The following is a 21,216-nucleotide window of genomic DNA, read 5'->3' as shown; positions in this document are numbered from 1 at the left end:
ACATAATGATTGATGAAGATTTGCAGAAATTTTTTCCAAGTCGTGTCCAAAGAAACATTGCAATAAGTAAACTTCCTCTATGAAATATATCCGTCCCCCCCCCCAAAAAAAAACCCCATAAGAACATATTTGTGCAAAAACAAAACAAAAAATCTTTTCTATTAATAAAGGAAAATGTGTGTGCGTGTTGTTTCTCTACAGAACACACCTTAGATTAGAGTACAAAATTTGGCATAGTTATATTTAGGAGATTGGGAATGGGCATTCTAGAGAGAGGGATTTTTTTTGGGTAGGATATCAGTTAATAGTTTAATTAAGTTTAGTAGTTTATTGCTTCTTTTTCGCGATAATTGCTGAAAATATTATTGAATAAAACTTATTTTTATGCCAATTTAATTTGTTAATTAAATTGTTTTTTAATAATATACATTAAAATATAATGAAATTGTATCTTGCCATGAAATCCAAATCGTTTACACTGTTTCGTGAAATATTTAATCGCTAGATTATTATTATTATTTTTTTTTTTCTATTTTTGAAAGCTATGGGCTATATAATAACTGCGAATTATTGAAACAGTTTATATGGGGAATCAGAAAGTGAAATTACATTACTGCAAAAGGCAACATATAATTTGAAACAGATAATGCAGACACTTACTTTTTTAATGGCACCATGATGTCATGGGATTTGACTCCATTAGGATAGTTTATGAACACAATATACGATTTCAATAATATTTCATTGTATGAAGTCATGTATACAGGATATATGCGTGTTACAGGGGTGAAAAACAAATTGCAGAACATCACTCTAAATGTCCATTCATACCTTTAATTTCCATTATTGTAGCACTTTTTTTAAAGCTATAATTCATCACATTTCTTGCTGTTTCTTATATGAACAGAAATTTGAAAAGATGTATAGTAATAAAAATTATTATATTATATAAGAATAATAATTATATATAGTTAATTATAAGAACAATTATTCCTATGGATATCTTTAGGAAGTAATTTATACAAAAATTTAAGTATATTGCAATTATAAATCTAATTTTGTAATTTTTTTAACTTTTTGCAAACATTTTTTGTATTTTTTCACATATTAAAAATTACTTTTCATGTAGAATATTTATGCAAAATGTGTAAAATATCCTATATTTTCATAATAAAAAGAGTTTAGGTAATAATTTTATAAGTTTTTAAGATATTAATAAAAGTTCAAAATTTAATTTTAACATTAGAAACTCTAAATTTTTTAACTCATAATTTCGAAACGAATTGACCTAAATTAAAGAAACTTGGTTTCCGGGAATAACTTTTAATGTAGTTTTAAATTTTGATGCCAAAAGTGGGTGCTGCCATTGGAAATTTTGAAGTTTGCTATTATTTCAATATATAGACGACACTTTCAAAAATTTCTTAAGAATATGTTAAACTCCTTCAAACGATACCTTTTTTATGAATATACGATGAACGATAGCAGAATAAAGTTGGGTTTTTTTCTCTCTCTTAATCACACAATTTTTTCAGAAAAATCTTTTTCCCCAAAAATATATGTCAATCTGCAAACAAATTCAGTAATTTTAATTCACATATTGGCACATTAATATCACAAATGGTGGCGATTTTTATTTCCTTATATGTGCCGAAGTTTAGAGGAATTTTTTAAAAACTAAAAATACACTAACTAAAAATAATTAGAAATTTACCTGAATTTTTAGCTATTCAACCAATTTCAATATCTTGTTTTTACAATTATTTCTCTTTTGATCATAAAAAAATACTTCTCAAATTTAAAAGAAATGAAAAAATAAAGTTGAACATTTATTATTTATATTCCTTAAGAATAACACCTTGAGATATTTTTTGAAATATCAAATATTTAATCGGAATAATAAGAAAACATGGCTTTCACAAATCTAAATAAATGAAAATAGCATAATATTTTTTAAGATAGTTTAATTCATATTTTTAAGTTCTGTTTACTTATTTTCTTTAAAAAATTAAAAATTAACTTCTCATCTTCATTATCTTTTACTTAAATATAAAAAAAATTCTGTTTTTAAATTAAGATGTTAAGTCTTGCAAATGCATTCTTTATCAAACAAACTATGTGAAGTAAAAAGTATAAGTAATAAAATTATTAAAAGATTTTTTAAAAAAGATATTAAAATGAGAGATTTATGTTCTACCACACATCCCAAAGTTGCTTAATGCTTCATTTTCAATGTGTTTTTTTTTATATAAATAATTGCTATATTTAGCTTACCTTTTGGGGGAAGGGACGAGTTTATCGAATCGCTCATTTTATAGCTTTCTTTGCTAACAATTTAAAGTTCGACACGTTCACCTAAACATTTTGATGCAAACAATGGCTTTTCTCATTAATATTTTAAATATTAAAATTTAGAGCTCAAAATTTGTTAAAAAAACTCGAAATATTAATAGAAAATGAAGATGAGTTAAATGGTTAATAGGAAGTAAAATTGAGTTTTTCATAAATTATCCAATTATTGAAAAAATTATCTCTAAAAACTTTACCAACTGGATTTTGAAAGAAATTTCTCAATCTAAAACCTTTACTTAGAATTTTGCTTAATAAAAATAACTAAAATTTTACTAATCTAAAATATTAATGATCAAAGATGTTCTATATTCCTAGAGGAGATGAATTCGTCCAAAAAAAATGCAAAAAAGAATGCGAATAGAATTTTTCTGGATTTGTGAAATGAGACTATATTTAAATTCAAGAATTCCAAATTTAAGAAATTAAAAAAAAACCGAAATTCAGCTATATCTCGTTCATAATCACTTGCAATACTAATTATATTATTTAAGCTACATTTTCCGAACAAATTAACGAATTCTAAGTAGAAATTGATAATTTAGTTGCGTTATAAATCTTTAAAACGCCAAAATGCTACTTGATAGAACTTTCTCCATGTTTCAGGTATCAATGCCACCTTTTCATCAATCATTTAAATACTATGAAAAAACATACTCCTCCAAGGCCGTCCCAATAGTCAAGCCATAAATGTCACTTGGCTGACACCGGAGGCAGTTCATTCACATCAGATACATGTTAGTAAGCGTAAACCATGCTGGGAAACTTCCACTAACCGAAAGATTTATCTTTCCCCAACTGTGTAAATCGTCAATTCCACAAAAAAAAAAAAAAAAGACTTAATTTTTTTTATCTTTTTTTTACACATCTTTATTTGCATAATAAATTTCTTACATTAGTTCAACAAATTAAAAATGTACATTTAACAAAATAATAAATATTAAATGTTCCAGTTAAGGTGCTACAATAAGTAGAGCACCTTCCATCTCAGTGGAAGGATTGTGGCGAGTGCAGTACACCTGAGCCAACTAAGGGACCTTCTGCCATGGTCAAAAAGAATAAAACGCTGTTGTTTTTTTTTAATGTTTAAAAATGAAAATTATAAAACATTGGTTTATTTAACGATGCTCCCGAAAGTCTTCGGGTTAGCCTATAACCCGAATACCAATACAGTCTACAATTTCAGTAAATATTTTAAAAAGATGTACCTTTAACAAAAAAGACAAATATTAAATGTTCATTTCACGTGTCATAAGCAGAGTCGATCATTTGAGAGAGGGGGCTGGTAGCAGGTGTGGTGCACTCAGGTCACCTGATGGACCTCCTCCCATGGCTATCAAGAACTAAACGCTCGCTTTTTCAAAATAAAACATCATACAACACTGGTTCATTTAACGACATTCATGAAAGTTCCCAGGAGAACTTATAAATTCCAGCACGGAAAAGGGACATTAGATGATGCTACTGAAAAAAACATACGGTCAGTCTTGCTAATTCTGGAGACTCGTTTCGGTGACTCGCATACAGTCAGATCTTGCTAATCCTGGAGACTAATATTTTGGCTCGATTAAAATTTTCCATCTTATCATCTGCAAAATAAATCTACGTCATTACCTTCCCACCAAAATGCCTTTAAGTTTAATTTAGTTATATGAGCGTCCCGTTTCAAAGCAACACTACTTCTACTTTGGGACGGATACAGTAATTTTGAACCACGGTCAGATGATGAGGATGACACCTAAGCTGGCATCCCCGTCTCAAAACTTTTGCACAACACCAGAAAACGCCTTTTAAAGACCTGTATACATGTACTTCAGCAATACTAATGATCGATATTCTAATTATTTAAAATATATATAAAAACGGCAGCAGGGCTTTTTTTTTATTACTATTTTTGGACTAACAATAAAAATTGTTAAGGACTGTAAAATTAGAAGAAACACTGATCATCACTCTTTCCAATCATTTCAACTATTTACAAAAAGTAACTGAAAAATATATATTGTTCAAAACAGAATTATATTTTAACATGAACTTAATAATTAAACTGCAATTTTATTTTACAGGCATTTTTATCGAAGTTTTTAGAGTTAAATATTAATGAAGTTTAGGTTTAATTATGATAAAGCTTTTAGTGTAAATTTAGTTTAATTTATTAATAAATCACAAATATTTGTTTCTCGATTTATTAATAAATTATTCAGACAAAATGCTTTTCATATCATATGGAAATAAATTAATTTTGCGATTATTAACAATAATTAATTTATAAATTAATTATTAGCATTAACTGGAAACAGAAAATTGAAATATTCGCACAAATACGTTAAAAATAATTAGACTAAACAAACATAAAATTCTGTGCATTTAATACAGTTAAAACACACATAAAAAAGTAAAACATTTCATAACGAATGTAAAACATTTTGTTTAATAAAAATTACCAACACTTATTTGGAGAGATTTATTTCAGCTCTTGAGAAAAACTTTTTGTATTGCTACTGGGTTTTGAACAGTTGAAGTACCATTGGTTAAAATATAAGGAACCATTTGTTTCGATGAATCATTTAGTCTGTAACGAGTCAATATGGATAAAATTTCTGTCTGGGCAGACAATGCCGATTGCATCGACATTTTTCTTAAGTTCAGGGCAACAAAATGTCCAAAAGCGTCCATTTCATCTTCGTTTCGGTCACTAAAATCGTCAGTCACTGATCTGGTGTTACTCATTTGACGAATGTCGCTATTTGAATTGGTTGAACTGACTTCTTCGTGGCGTCGTTTGCGAGACCCAATCGTTTCATTAGCTGAAGTTTGTTTGCCTCTTTGCGGAATTTCCGGGGCCAATGTAATAAGTTGAGGACCTGAAACAGGTTTGGTTGTCTGAATTTCCGGCGTAAGCATAAAATATTTAGGATTTGAAGTAGGTTTAGAAGTCTGAATTTCAGGTATCAAAGTAAAATATTTAGGCTGTGAAACAGTTTTGACATTCTGAATTCCGGATGATACTACAGTAACTTCGGGGTTTGAAACAGATCTGAGGCTTTGTTGAATTCCCGACGTTACTGTATTAACTTCGGGTGCTGAAATAGATTTGGTAGTTGTAGTTTCCGATGTTGCTGAAATAACTTCGGGGTTTGAAACAGCTTTGACAGTCAGAATTTCTGGTGATACTGTAACAACTTGGGGCACAGATTGAACACTCTGACTTTCTGTGTTTGCAATATGGACTTCGGAGTTTGCAGCAGATTGGACGTTTTGAAATTCCGGTGTTACTGTAATAATTTCGGCTGCTGAAATAGACCTGATACTCTGTTCTATTTCTGACTCGTTTGACATAGATGGCATAGATGAAACATTCACAGATGCAATCTCTGAACTGTTTCCAGACTGTTGTTCCCATTGACTGTCGTCGGGGAAAATGCCTTCAGGTATATGGTCGCCATTTTCTGCTGACTGTAAAGGGGAAAAAAAGCAAACGATCTGAATTAATAAAAATTATTTCAATTCAACCTTCAAGGGCACATAGGACAATAGTTCTCAAATTGATTTCATGATCATTAAAAAATTGCATTAACATAGTTATATTTTATTAAAAATTAGATTAACTTCTCAAAACAAAAAGAAATAAAAATTCCAAACAAATGGATCCAAAATAAATTTCTGAAACCATAAAAGGATTATTTTAGGGTAAATCTAGCAATTCTGAATTCAGATCAGATGAAAACTATGCAGCTGATCCAGCACCTTTCATTCCGAAATTCCATACTACACCAACATGAGGATATATCATCCACGATAACAGATTTAACATGCACAACGCCCACATACGCGATCAAACTTCAGTGAAATGAGGATCAAATTTGTGATCTTCTGATCCCAAAACAAACAGAGATTTTAACCCGATATCTTGGTACCAAGTAGTATAAAAATTGAAGTAATTGAAACTAAATTAAATTAAGAGTTAATACAATTTTTAAAAAATCATTTTGAAGAGTAAGGCTAAATTAAGAAGAATAATTCGGATTTGGATTATCCAAGCAGATTGGGTATCGAATAATTGAAAACGGCTAACTTCATTTTTAAAATATTTAATTAGTTGACACGTATTTTGGATGTGTTTCATTGTTTTGATTACGATAAGAGTTCATAGAATTAATTAGGATGTTTATGGGTTTCACTTAATATTTATATCAAATTATGATATTTATGAATGGCTTAGTTTTATACGCTTAAAAATAAGACAATTCGATGCATATACAACGTACGGGTAAGTGAAACACATGAGTGAATTTTAAATCAAGAATTCTTTTCTTTCGACAAGGGCTTTCAACAATGTTTATTTGCAATGATAAAAAATACGTCCTTCAGTACATTACGTATCACCAATAAAGAGGATTCGCAAGTATTACTGATTTTCGCTTTTTATTTTATATCTTTATAAATATTTTCCCCTCTAAACAGCATAAAACCTTCTAACGCATGATGTTTTTTTAATGAAAATTCACGAAATTTGCTGATGCCATTTTCTAAATGCTTCAGAATGAAACTGTGATTTCTTTTTCTTTCTTTTTCGGAATAATCTTTTTTTTTTTGAGTTAAAAAAGATCATTTTCTGAAAAAAAAATCTATTATAAGAATTCGCACCGGAAAAATCGGTTCTAATGCCAAGTCTGACATTCTTTCTGCATAATTCATTGTCTTTATGATACAAAATAACTTAAAGACAATTCGCTTCTCTGATATTAGCTTAGCTACTTAAGCATTCTTCAAGAATATTTATTACATCATTTTTTTTATTTAGTTTTAAGCATGTCTCTTGATAGTGTTACGTTTTATTACAATAAAACAAACATAGCACTACATAAACAACAGTTCTTAACAATACTATTTGGAAATCTACAGGAATAACTTGAAATCATAATCGATTCTCGAAATTTGCTTTATTTTCCGATTTGAATGTTAATGAATAAATCAAATTTAAGCAACTTCTGAAAGTCAGAGAAAGAAATAGTACCTGTGATCATATTTCATTTGTAATTGACAAAAGCAGGATAGTTTTATATTAATTGTTATTAGAAATAGAATATTTAACGAGAATTTTTAACAAGAATTAAAGATTAATTAATAAAATATTTCGTTTTTTAAACTTAAGTCTTTTCTGGCCTTTCAAGTGTTAAATATAATTAATGATAGCAATCAACAGGAAGATTATTCTCTACACAACTGAATGATAATTGAAATCATACATATGAGTGAGAGGGCATGTTGTTAACGCTCGTCTTCAGCAATGAATAAACTTTTATACTGCAATTCGCAAATGGCGAACAATTTTACATTCAAACATTTATTATAATTTTTTTTATTAAAAGCGAATGGCAAAACATTGTCCTAAGCTTATTATGAAATTTAATTAATATTCTGTTTATTCGTAAAGCAAAACTTAAAGTTTTTTTTAAAAATGAAAACTTAATGTCATATTTACAAATTATTATTAACATTGTTTAAATAATATTATGTGAAACATTTAGAATATAAGAAAAAAATGATGCATGTTTTAACAATTAAGAAATGATAATTTTTCATATTATTTAGGTTAAGATCAAAACAGCTAAATTGTTCAAGGTTCTCTAATAAAAAATGTTTCGAATATTTCCTAAGATAAATTTATCTCATACACAAAATTTTATTCATAATTAAATAAATACTAATCATTGAATTGCATTACAGAATAATAGCAATCTTTTTAAAAAAACTAATGTCAACTCTCTTAGGAAAGATATTTTTAAAAATAATTTCACAACAATATATTGCTTAATACATTGTCATTCAAGTGATAGCAGGAAGGCTCAATAATTAAGGTGAAGACCATTTTAATATATTTGTTACAGCGCATGCGTGTTTATAGCTTCATTCCTACCACAACAACCGAGAATAATAAGATTTGTAAAAAAAAAATGTTCTCACCGGAATTCTGAACAGTGACAACTGGTACAAAAATCGATCTAAAAGTTTGTTTTTTTAATCGACCTAAAAAATTAAAAGTCAACCATGTTAATGGAAACATTTTTATAGAGACTAATTCTGTTTACAACACAATTTAAATAGACAAAGCTTAATCGGTTTTTTGATAGTTTAATATAATTTGGTATTCTTCGATTGAGTTCCGTTAAAATAGGTAAACAGAATATTATTCTTGTAATTTTCAAGCACGCCAGGTTAATACCTCATCAATATTTTGCTAAATTGTAAACCTCTAAACAAAGGTTTCCGTGACACACAAACTTCCGGTAGACTGTCTAGTAATTCAAGTATAATGTTTATCATCTCTTACGTTTTCATTTAAAAAAATGTTTAAGAAACTTATCGCAATATCAGTAAAAAGAGTCTAATAATTCTTTTAAAAAATTGCATTCTGAAAGAACATTTCAAATTATTATCCCTCATTTATCACAAAAGGCAAGTGTATCGTTAAAGAAATCAACAGATTCTACTCTTTACAGGATATATTTAAAAGATGATAAAAGAATAAAAGTGTACATACATAATCGGATATAACAATTTTAAATGGAACTTAACGATTTCTAAAACTTACATATAAATAAAAATTCATTTTTTTATGATATCATTATCTGAATAAATAATATTTGGAAAATTATATTATTAATTACTAGGCTTACTATTAGAATGAATGATAAATTTAGAACATAACTACTTAGAAAGTTATTGAAAAAAAAATTTCATTTACGTTCCGTTATGGTCAAATACAGGAAACAAAATCAAAATTACCAAGTTTCCAAAGTTACCAAGAATATGTATATATAGCTCACATTTTTGGTCTTATGTATTAAAAAAAAATAAAATCGATTATTTCGATATAAAAACTTCTAACTCTCTAATTAAATTGCGTTTAAATTTATCTAGCGCAGCGTTTATTAACTTGTGGTACCTGAAATGGTTTCAATGGTATAAGTGGCGGGGGGGGGGGGGTATTAGATTGAAAATAAAAGAATTTGAAATTGGGGTACTGCAATGACTATAAAAGATTACGCAAGTAAAGATCATTTAATTAAAATGAGGCTCTCAATATCAGACGATATGAAAAAAAGATCACAAATCAAATTTCAACTATATAACTCTGCATTACTGAGCTATTGTATTCAGAATATCAATCCATAGACGAGCATCATTCCAAAAATGGTTTCCTCGAACTCAAGGCGATTTAAAAACATAAAAATTTACCAAATCTTAAGGTCAATTTCTTGACGATTACAATATTTTTCTATGTATATATATAAGAGTTATATAAACACATCAAGACTTGCATGGTTGTGCGTTTGAGACCCATTTCTATAAAAGACCCGCAGAAAATAGAAGCTTGTGCACTTCAAATCTGTCGGAGATCTTTGATTAGCGTGGTGCAAAAGTTAGAGAGAAAACTGATGAAGTATTTTCATCGGACCATCATTTAGCCTGCATTCGAAAATAGTTCTCATATGGTTTCAAAACGAAACATTAATAAAACTAAACAAAATTAAAATATCTTAAGAGTTTTAGACAGAGGGTTGTAAACATTAAACAAACTACAGATGGAAATTCCTAAAAAATATTAAATTGTACGTATTGTTACACGACGGTTATTCGCTGGAATAGCATCTCGAACCTTTAAATTTGAAACCCTCCGATTCCGAAGACAAGACCTTACCACCAAGCCATAGCGGCTTTTTTTTTTTTTTTTTTCCTCTAAAAGGAATTGCAAACGGGAAAAGGTTTCGGAAGCTTTTTAAAAATATTTTTCAATTACATGAGAAAGTAATTTTTTTAGACAAAAATTTGCAAAGTTGTTGTGAAATATTTATAATGTTTTTTATTTATATTTTTATGAACACAAAGCACAAATTCAAAAAGGATCAAAGAAAAAGCGCAGGTTTTAGACCTTAAGTTTATGATTTTCAGATCCGCTTCTACTAAAAATCCATCCTGTATGAGTGCTTGACACATTTGAAAGCTTTTGTCGGTGTCAAATATCCTCACGTTAAAAAGGGATGCAAATTTGGTGAGTGCGAATGAAGTCTAGTCCCTTCAGTTCTTGTTTAGGTTCACCAAGAAATTTTAATATTAATCTCATATACGACTTCTGCAACTTTTTTCGTCTATAAATCTTATTCCTATCCCAAAGTTTAAAAATATACAAGAAAATAGAACATTAATTTATAACTGAAAGGAAATTTAACTAAAACTAATTATTCAGAAAATTTCAATGAAATCTTAAACTTCATGACTTTTATGTTATTTGAAACTATTTTTATTTCTTTAATATTATTATTGCCTATTATTATTGATTTAATTATACTATTGAATATATAACTAATGCTATAGTTAAAACCTAAGAAAAAAATAAATTAGCAGAAAATTTCACGATTTTTTTTTTTTTTTTTTTTTTACATAAATGGGACTTACTGCAAGTTAAGCTTACAATAGGTAAAGCATTCTCATGTTGGTGTGGTGTGGAAATCTGGGAAGTAAGGTGTCACCTCAAGTTTCATCCTTTTCATATACAATAAAATTCCATTAGGTTCAAAATGAGAAACCGCTCCAACAAATCAAATTATTATCTATTATAATAAAGCGACAAAAATTACAAATATTTTTAACATATTTCACATTAATATTTTATAATTATTTTTGTCATTAAAATATCAATAATATATTCAATAAAACTTTTAATTTTATAGATAAATATGAAAGATTAATAATTTCAACTTACCAAATCATCTTTGATCAAGTTTTGATTTTTTAGCTTTTTAATAAAAGCTTCCATTAAGCCGAACCACTTAATATTCGGCCTGTATGTCCCATCACCAGACTCAACAGATCTTCTTATTTTTATAAGTTCTTGATTGTAAGTACCTCTTAAAGCTTTGAGTTTAAGCTTCACGTCAGCCGCTGTGAATTCCTCGTGGTCCATTTCACGGGCAATAGCTGCGCAAGCGGCTTGATTCACTTGCCTGTTTCGGTAATTGGGGTCTTTGAGATTCCACAAGCACTCATAATGTCGGTACAGTTCAACTAATTTGCACGTTTCCTTCTCCGAGAATCTTACCATTTTCAAAAGCTGAGCAAAAATTCCAGATAAATAATTATTAAAGAAACAAAAAGTGTGAAAGGTATTATGACTTATTCCATTGTTACGGTCAAAATCCTTCGAAACTCTTGTTTTTACAATGGATAGTTGATAAGAGAGTCGCTTGCTCTAGTAGCTGGCACAACAAAATGGCTCCTGCTTCTTCTCCGCGTGTTAAGGGTTACTGCAATCTCGCCAAGGCAGTTACTTTCACAGATTGGCGATAAAGGTAAGTATTGTGCGCTGACAGTTGATAGGAAGTTGCTCCGTCCAGTGGCTTTCGTTACTTAACCACGTGCATCTCCCCAAGACAGTAACTTTTAATATAAAATTTATTTAACTTGATTCAATAATAAAAAAAAGTTGTCAGGTGTCAAGAAATATTTCGGTTTATTTTGTTACTGTTATTGGCTAAGATCGTAATTTATAAAAAAAGAAAATTTAGAATAGGCAGAAAGTATTTTTATTAATCAGATGATAATAAAACTTTTGCATTATATCAAATTACACATCAGTGATACAGCATCATTTTTAAAAAATATTAATTTTATCTTTAACATTTTATAAATCTATTAAAGTCTATTAAAAATGCACAGAAAAACATTTTTAATATAAAAAAAATGTGTTTAAATTTCAAGATATAATAGAAAAATAATAATTTGCAAAATAACAGATTATTAGTGTCAAAGAATAATAAAAAAAATAATAACTTTTAGAAATTAAATAAAATATTAAAACTATATTATTACTTCTTTCAATAATATTTAGTAAATGCAGTTCAAACGATTGCACGAAAAATTATGCACATTTTTTAGCGTTTTTTTTTTTTTTTTTTTTAATTTTCGGGAAAAAAGAAAACATTAACGGTCATTAAATAACAAAATTATAATATAATTCCCAAATTAATTATTGAATAACAATTTTTTTTTACCATAAATAAGTTATTAGTATTGAAAGAAGATATTTTGAAATATAATATGAAACATGAACTCCTACATACGATTCTGAAAAATAACTTTGAAAAATAATATTCAGTATTTCTCTTATCATTTTATTTTTTGTAAGAAAGATTGCAGAATAAATGTGTTATTTCTAATACTGTATACAATAACGAATTGGATTGCTAAAAGAATTATTATATAAGTGATACCATTTTTGAAAGAAAAAAAAAATTTCAATACACACAATAGTAAAGCAAATCGTTTTCTTCAAATACTTTATTTTCATGAGTTTTAAATTTTCTAAAATTCTGTATGTAGTTTTTTTTTTTTTTTTTTTTTGCTTATTGTGTGATTTGCTTTCACTTGTGATTGCAGAAATAAAAGAAAAATATGCTTTTTCATCACGAAAAGCAAGTTCATTGTTTCAGTAATTGTTGGATAGGTTTCAAGAACAGCTGAGCAAATAACGAAAATAACTAGAGTAATCCCATTTGATTAACGGTGAACAATAGAGACAACTCTTGTAATGTCGCAATCACGTGACAAATATATGCACGAATGTCAGCCAATTATTTAATACGTATTTTACAGGATCTCACAATGCGCAGAAAATTATCATCAACATGTGACCTGAGGCCTTCATATTTTACACAACCTTTTTGAATTTCACTAGATTTTCACCAGAAAAGTCATTAGATTTTCTGAGTTTCAATCTTTCATTTTCTAAATTCGAAAATAAAATTGAGGAAATTTAGAAAGCAGAAAAGTAAATGGAGTTTTGGCAAAATTAAAAAATATATATTTTGAATTTAAAAAATTTTAAAACAATCGGTGACACTAAAAAGGCTCATCAAAAAAAAATTTCAAAAAAAAAATAAAAATAGACAGAGATAATAACTAGATTTTCACTAGAAAAGTCATTAGATTTTCTGAGCTTCAATCTTTGATTTTCTAAATTCGAAAATACAATTCAGGAAATTTAGAAAGCAGAAAAGTAAAATGAGTTTTGGCAAAATTAAAAAATATATATTTTGAATTCAAAAAATTTTAAAACAATCGGTGACACTAAAAAGGCTGATCAAAAAATTTTCAAAAAAAAAAAAAAAATAGAGAGAGATAATAAATTATAAATAAAATATTTTGCAAAACCTTTTTCTATTTTTCTTTCAGACTGGGTATAAAAAAGTCATATTAGAAAAAAAAAATTACATATATATAGCATAGGATGGGAAGTAGAATACTTCAAAAGCTAACTTTTTCAAAATTAAATCTAATAATTTTTTTAATGTGAACTATTTACCAAAAAAATATGAAACAGAATAATCCAACACATTAAATTCAATTTTGGAATATATTTCTCAATTTTGAACTTTTTTATAAAATAATCAAGAAGTTCAAAATCGGAACTGTCTCAGTTAATCCGAAATGAGTTTGTCCGTTATGTCGGCTTGATGTATATTATTGACCTCTGTCCAGCTTTTCTATATATGTAGCAGAAAGTTGAATGGATAATCCATTTGACTTTAATTTTACTGAAAATTAGCCGCCTTTTTCGACAGTTAACTTACCGAGATTATTGCGTGAGAATTATTTATAGAAAATCGTTTATTCGCAACATGATTTTAATGCTTCCTCCAGCAAAATATTTTCAAAATTTGATAGACATTTATTCGTAATATTTTAGAAGCTTTGTGTCTGTTCTGATCATTGCGCTAGGGACAGTTTTTTTTTTTTTTTCTATCCCTTAATTCATCTAAACTTTAAGCTTTTTCTAAAAACGGGAAACGATTAAGTTTCAACGACCCAATTACTTTGCTGAATCGAAACTATAAGATTAAATAATGGAATAATCTGTATCGGAGTTCTTTGTGTAATGCTAAAAGTGTTTCATAATTTTTGTATTATTTAGAGAGAATTTCTGTTTGCTGATTCAACTAAAATTTGAGAACTCAACAATAATAAAGCAAAATTTCAATAAAAAAATAGATAATATACTTTTATACTTGCAATTATATTTCTAAAATATCAAATGTTGTCATAATGATAAATTTTTTTAAAAAGTGGTGTAAAAATTAAATTTGAACCCAGTATTTTGTAACAATTATCAAGCAGGAATTAATTTTCCGATAACCTCACTTTTTCATAGTTTTAACAATTATTAAATTGTAACTTTTTTCTTTCCCAAATTTAATTTTGACATATTTTTTAAATCGACCATTAGGACACTATTTGAAATTGCAAGACAATTCTTTTAGAAATAGATTTTTTTCTCTGTTTCGACTGATAAATAAGTATTTACAGGCATTTACCGACAAAATCGATTTTAAGAAAAAAACAATGCTGACATCGGTCTAAGATTTTTACTAGAGTGCCTCAATACTGTGAAAGGTATTCTAAGAACTGAAGCTAGTTTTTACCAGTTATTCCTTTATACACAGCACGCATTTCAGAAGAATTTAAAAATTTCTCCCAAATTAAAAAAAAAATCTAAATTTACATTTATTGTAAATTAATATCTGATACTTCTTAATTTTATAAGGCTGATTTATAATCAGCCTCTTGAAATTTAAATGTTAAGAAAGAGATCTTAATTAGAAAAATAAAAATCTATTATTGTGGTAAAGCATCTGTGTAGGTTACAACCGTGGCTAACATCGACAACCAAACATCTGTTGCCAACATTCGTTTTTACAAGTTAACATAAGTTAAACGATTACAATTCTTTCATCGATACACAAAGTGAACCTTACAATTTTTTTCTATCTTAATATTTACTTTTGCATGCGAGACTGTTGAAATCTTAAAAAAAAAAAAAAAAAAAAAACGGTGATTGATTAAACACATTTTCAAACAAGAATATATTATTTTGTAATTACGGAAAAAAATAAATAAATCTCAACAGATTAATTACATGATGAATATATTTTCAGCAAAAATTACTCACAAAATCAGATTACAGAATTTGATATAAAAAAATTGGAAGATTTAGATTAGGTGAATGATTTATTAAGATTGGTATCTTACTTCTTTTATTTTTATTAAATAGAGTATGTTTAGAGTTTATGCCCTATCTTTCAGTATTACATTATTTCCCTTCCTTTATTACTGTTATAGTTTAATAATAAAGTGGGGAGTTCCTTTTCACCTTCGATCTACCACACAGAGAATTACTGAGTTAACAATTAATAATTATAACTTCACAATAAATAAAAACTCTAACTCTATTCTTCATTATATGTTTCTTAAAAATTTTTATGATTAACAATCTTATTCTCTTCTTTTTTAAAGTACGTGAATCCATTCGAGAACAAGAGAACAATGAAATGCAACCATTATCGATTTAAAAAAAATACGAGTTTGTAGCATATAGCGATTGGAAAAAATAAACGACACAGACAGAAATAACCTTCCAATTCATTCAAGGACGACAAATAGTTCTTGGAAAACTTGTAAGTTGTTGCTAGTTTCTAAAAACCCACTAGTTAATAAAAGCATATGTCAGAGATTACAAACACGATTAGTTCAAGTCCAGAGGTTGAATTGATTCCATGATGTTTTATTTTTTATATGGATTATTTATTTATTCACTTTTTGATACTATGTCAAAAACCAAATTAATAAAGAGCACGCATTACGACAGTTCGTGACATAATTATAAGGATGAAGTTTGCAATTCATTTAAAGTTTTCTTTTCACTTTTTTTTTTTTTTTTTTTTTTTTGCATTTACGTAAAAATGTAAGAAATTTATTCATTTTTTTTACATAAAGATGAGATAAATCGATTTTTCTACATAAAAATGAGTGAAATTGATTTTTTTAAACTTAAAAATGAGAAACACTGATTTATTTTAAATCTTTATAGTAAAAAAAAATATTTCATTTGCCTTTTTTCTTTATTTTTATAAACTTTTTCCACTGACTGAAGAGGTCCAAAATTAACCATACGTTTAATAGAAGGATTATATGCCTAATTTCATTCGTTACGCTCGTTCATTCTTCAATAAACGCGTACACAAAAATACGAAAAGAGATAACAAAAATCCAATTCTTTATAGATTTGGCCCACAATTTGAAACTAGTCTACAATTTTTGGTAATTAAACTACACACAAATTTATTTCCATCTATTTTACATGGTTTCACATGTACACAGACAGACAGAGATATATTTTTTGCTAGATTTCGCCAAAATTTTACACAAATATATATAATTTGTACATTTGTATAAAATATAAATCTGTACATTTCCATAAAATATAAATTATATTTATACAATTATATATAATTGTAATTCATTTTTTTTACTCGGACAGCACCACTTTAAACATAAATGATCAGCAAGATATTATACTGAATCTATTATTGAATTTTTTGACGAATATAGTACTTTCTCTTTCTCATTGAGAAAGTACAAAAACCGACTTGAACAGGTATATGTTAAGTTAGTGTGGTTTTAATATTAGAGAAATATAAATGTTAGCTAAAGATAAAAATGCAAATGATTTACGTGAGTATATGTGAGTTGAATTTTATTTATTTATGAATTTTGTTTCCTATGTAGTTTATTCCTTTCTTGGACGTTAATTAATATGAATAATACATTTCTGCCTAAATCATTCAGGAGAATCTCGTGCAATCACTCTGTGACATTTATATTCGAGGTTTCTTTACCATTTTTCCATCATAATCATTTGCAGTTGTGCTTTGATTCAAAATTCAAAACAGCGAGAATATTTTCCTCCGTAACTTTCTCGCATACTCTCTAAATAAGGTACTGTCCCTCTTTTCTCTTTTTCTGTATAAAATTGTGGTGCTTGGGCAAAGCTGTGATTTTAATTTTCCAACATATTGTTACAAAATTTTTCTATACAGCAAAATACCGTCGATCAATCGTAATGCATTTAATCTCTAATAGTTCAGCAACTTGCTTGCTTGCTAATCCTCTAGACTTTTTACTCGTCGGCGACTACGACCACTCTCACACACACAATTTCCGCCGATACACACACTCCTTCTCCAGCTTCAGAGGTCTGTCTTTTATAGCTCCGGGAGGCGGGACTAGAAACTTCAGACCAATCAGGGCGTACCTGGGTGTATCTCTGTTATTACTGGATGGATCATGAAACTTCTCGAACTTTCTGGTGTTATCCATTCAGTCACCAAACTCGCCAAATTCATCGCCAACTCGCCAAACGGTCGCCAAGCTCAGCACGCCGTGCCGGATAGCAAAATTACAGATTTGTAACAATATGAATGTTTGTGCTGGTAAAAAACAACAACAACAAATATTTGTGCATTAATTGCATGTCATTGGCAAATAACAGTTAAGAAATATCACTTTTTGACGAGAATCTCATTTTTACTTAATCTAATATGTGGCAATTTATCGCTGACAAGTGGTTCATACACTAGTACCAGAAAATCGAATATTTATTTTGAACGCCTTTTTTTCCGACTGATTAAAATCAAAATCTGACATCAAATTGCAATTGTAGTCAACAAATTACATACCAAATTTCATTAATTTAAATCACTGCGTTTTTATGTAATCGTGTTTACATGTAATTGAAAGTTCAGATCGACAAATGAATCAAGCCCTTAAAAGATTTGTTTCAAAATTCGATAGAATCTATACTTCCGAAGCAAACATTATGATCCAAATTTCAATTTTCAAGTTATTAGGCTTTTGAACTATCGCCTTTATATGCATGCAAAAATACAGACTGACAGTCGGTCATCCCCTGAATGGATTTGATTTCAAATTTGATATGAATCTACATTTTAGATACAAAACTTATGCAACAAATTTTATTTATCTAGTTTTTCACCTTCTGTAATAATCGGTTTATTCGGACAGTCGAAAAGATACGTATTTCTTTCAAAATTTGACAAATATTGTAACATTCCCATTTCCCAGTACTGATAAGACATTTACAGCCAGCTGTGTCGTCGCTGTTGCTTACTAAACTCCTCGAGATAGCCAGGTGGTGGATCTTTTCACCTGGGTGGTCTCGCATCTGTTCATTAGTGACTACAGTGAAAGACCACATGTGGAATTCCTCATCCAAGAGGTATTGATAGTATCTTCAAAGAGAAAGGGGTGTCCAAACATCTGGATGCTAGATGTTTCTCTTTGTGAAAGAACCTTCCCGCGACCCACTGGCGCCGCTGAGAGAGCATATTGCTGAACCCCGATTGGCCGAAAGAGAGCTCAAATGACCAGGAATGACGGTGATTGTCGCCAAAATAAAGTGCGGAGATTTTTTTTTTTTAGGAGGAGAGAAGAAACGAATTGCAGGCGGACTGTTGGACTACGCCCACGAGTTCGGAGTCCGAGAACCAACTGAGTTTCAAGAAAGCCTTCGATTTTGACTGTTGTATCTCCTACTACAGGTGTAAATAACTATTTATTTAACCAAGATTAGAACAAATTGTTCTTTGTATATATAGGGCTGTAAAATAAAGAATTGTCTGGAAATTCTGCTTCGTTATTTGATCAGTCTAGATCAGAGGTTCCCAAGCTTTTTTTTCTCGTGGACCACTTTCAAAGTTTTACTATTTTCGGTAGACCCCCTGCTGCTACATATCTACTGTATTCTCAAAACTCCTAAAAAATATCACCCTAAATTGAGGGTGTTAAGAAGAAAAAAAGTAGCACATTTTCAGTTTCAAAAGAGTAGCATAGCGCAAGTCGCATTTCATCCCTTTGCAGGTCTAAACAAGCATCCCGGACGAGCGGGCGCACGGGCGGCACTTTGGAAGTCTCGACATGTGGTGTACACTTGTACTATTATCTATTGTTCTATTTAATTCTGTGTTTGAACTGAGTCTCGAATATTTACTGAGTACCTACCTAGTGATTGATGCTACCTACCTACGTTAATAGGTAAATCCAAGCCAAAATTTTTGTTCTTTATTATGAAAACCAGAAAATTTTTCGTGCACCCCCACTTACAACTTGTGAACCCCTGTTTCCTTTTCACGTCTACGTGGACCCCCGTGTGGTCTCCTATGGACCCCTGGGGGTCCACCTGGACCACTTTGGGAACCTATGGTCTAGATGCAAAACTAATATACCTAATTTCATCTGTCTAGTGTTGAGCTTTTTTGAATTATCGTGTTGCTATTGTGACTTATGGCAAGCCCGCTGACAGTTATCTGACAGCGTTTTAAGCCGAGTGAGCGTCTCTTGTTTTTTAGTAGTGCCAACTAGGGCCAAGAGTACGACTTGGCTACTTCATGCGTCACATTCGTTTACACAACCTCCCTTTACGGGGGGGGGGCACATTCACACACCTCACAAATAGAACACAGAAGAAGAAGGACAACCATGCTCGAACCCGGGATGTCCAGATCACGAGGAAGACGCGCGATGAATTATCGTATTTATAAATAGACAAATATAGTACCAAAAATGGATTTTTAAATTATAATTGTCCAATTTTTTTTTTTTTTTTTTTTTTTTTTTTTTTTTTTTTTGTTCTCGAAGAAGTTAAAAATATTGAGATTCATCAAAATTTAGAGTTCAAATTTCTTGATGGCTGCAGTTTCTTCTCTTTCTATACTTCATATATGAGAAAATAAAAATGGATAAGTTGAAAACATATCCATTCAACATTTTTTAAACCCAGAAATGTTTCGTTATCTATTATTATATATTTTCGAATACATTGTGATTTCAGGTTTCGTCACAAAGAAATCCGAAAAGTAAAAAAATTAAATGCATTTGATAGATTAATTTTAAAATCATTAAAAACTATTCAATGGCATTTGATCACATATCAACAGACCTGATGAACTTTGAGCATTCAGAATATAACAAATAAAGAGAGGTGGGGTGGTTTACCGCTTTGCAGACAATTATTATTTAACTGCTTGATTTTTGAATTGGTGAAATATTCAAATAGCAACTATTTTGTAGGTAAGCAGTAAATAAATACTTTATAACTTCAGCTTGTCGTAATATTTCTTACTTAAAAATTGCTTACATAGATATTACATTAAAATAAATAAGAAACGTCTATTCTTTAATTTTGGAAGAGAAAAGAATGCCTCGAAACTAGCATTGTCTTCGGACCCCTACAAAATTTAATCAAGCCTTGGAAATGAATACCACAAGATCTTTTAAGTTCATTTATACTGTTCTCTTAAAAGTGCTGCTCCTGAAACAATATCGGAAATAATAAAATAGGTTTCAGAGCTTTTCTGTAAGTTTGCTGAAAAGTATTAGAAATTGATATTAATCTATTAAATCATTAAAACAATGAAAAAAAAATCAGTGCGAAAACGAGCTGATTCAATCTAGAGGTGACTCTGCTATAGACGTTATTTATTTATTTTTCATGGTAATAAGTAGATTCCAGCTAGTTCAGACTAAACAACGATCGCATCCAGGAACAGACGTTGATTATCGGATTTTCCTCAAGGAGACCATCGAAATAGTGATTTAAAAAATTTTATAAATCAGTCAGTTATACTGACTGAAAGTGGAAAATTTTTGTTTAAAATGTTAACGTGTCAAGAATACTATACTAAATCTGAATATTAAGACAGGGGGGGGGGGCGCATAAACATTTAGATGCCGTAATTTTTTCAGTAGTACAATTATTAACTCAAACAATTTAAAAAATATATATTCTTTAAATAAATTAGAATACTTTAAGCTACTGAAAGTATATGTTTATACCTAACGGTTTAGAAATTAGCTATTAAGACATTAATAGAAAGGATACATACTTTTTTCCAAGACTAATTATTTAAATTAAATTTTAAAAATCATGTTTTTGCAATTATAAAATTTCAA

The 21,216-nt window shown here is 29.0% G+C and overlaps 1 protein-coding gene across 7 annotated transcripts in view; it reads right to left on the bottom strand.

Annotated features, from left to right (window-relative positions):
• The window catches only part of LOC129971234 (uncharacterized), a 48,298-nt gene that overhangs the window by 11,318 nt on the left and 15,764 nt on the right, over positions 1-21,216 (bottom strand). Inside the window, exons 1-3 of one of the 7 annotated variants that reach the window (XM_056084824.1) lie at positions 11,117-11,211; positions 8,317-8,379; positions 4,798-5,805 (exon numbers count right to left, since the gene is read on the bottom strand). The exons of 3 other annotated variants lie outside the window; for them this stretch is intronic. In XM_056084824.1, coding sequence (XP_055940799.1) covers positions 4,819-5,697 — 879 coding nt within the window. In that variant the 5' untranslated portion in view covers positions 5,698-5,805; positions 8,317-8,379; positions 11,117-11,211 and the 3' untranslated portion in view covers positions 4,798-4,818. Of the gene's footprint in view, positions 1-4,797; positions 5,806-8,316; positions 8,380-10,809; positions 10,829-11,116; positions 11,656-21,216 lie in introns of those variants that run through there. 3 more of the 7 variants (XM_056084819.1, XM_056084826.1, XM_056084825.1) reach the window with 3 other exon arrangements.

The sequence above is a fragment of the Argiope bruennichi genome, chromosome 6 (genome assembly GCF_947563725.1).
Source record: "Argiope bruennichi chromosome 6, qqArgBrue1.1, whole genome shotgun sequence".
Taxonomy (NCBI): domain Eukaryota; kingdom Metazoa; phylum Arthropoda; class Arachnida; order Araneae; family Araneidae; genus Argiope; species Argiope bruennichi.
This window is presented reverse-complemented; position numbering and strand designations above follow the sequence as displayed.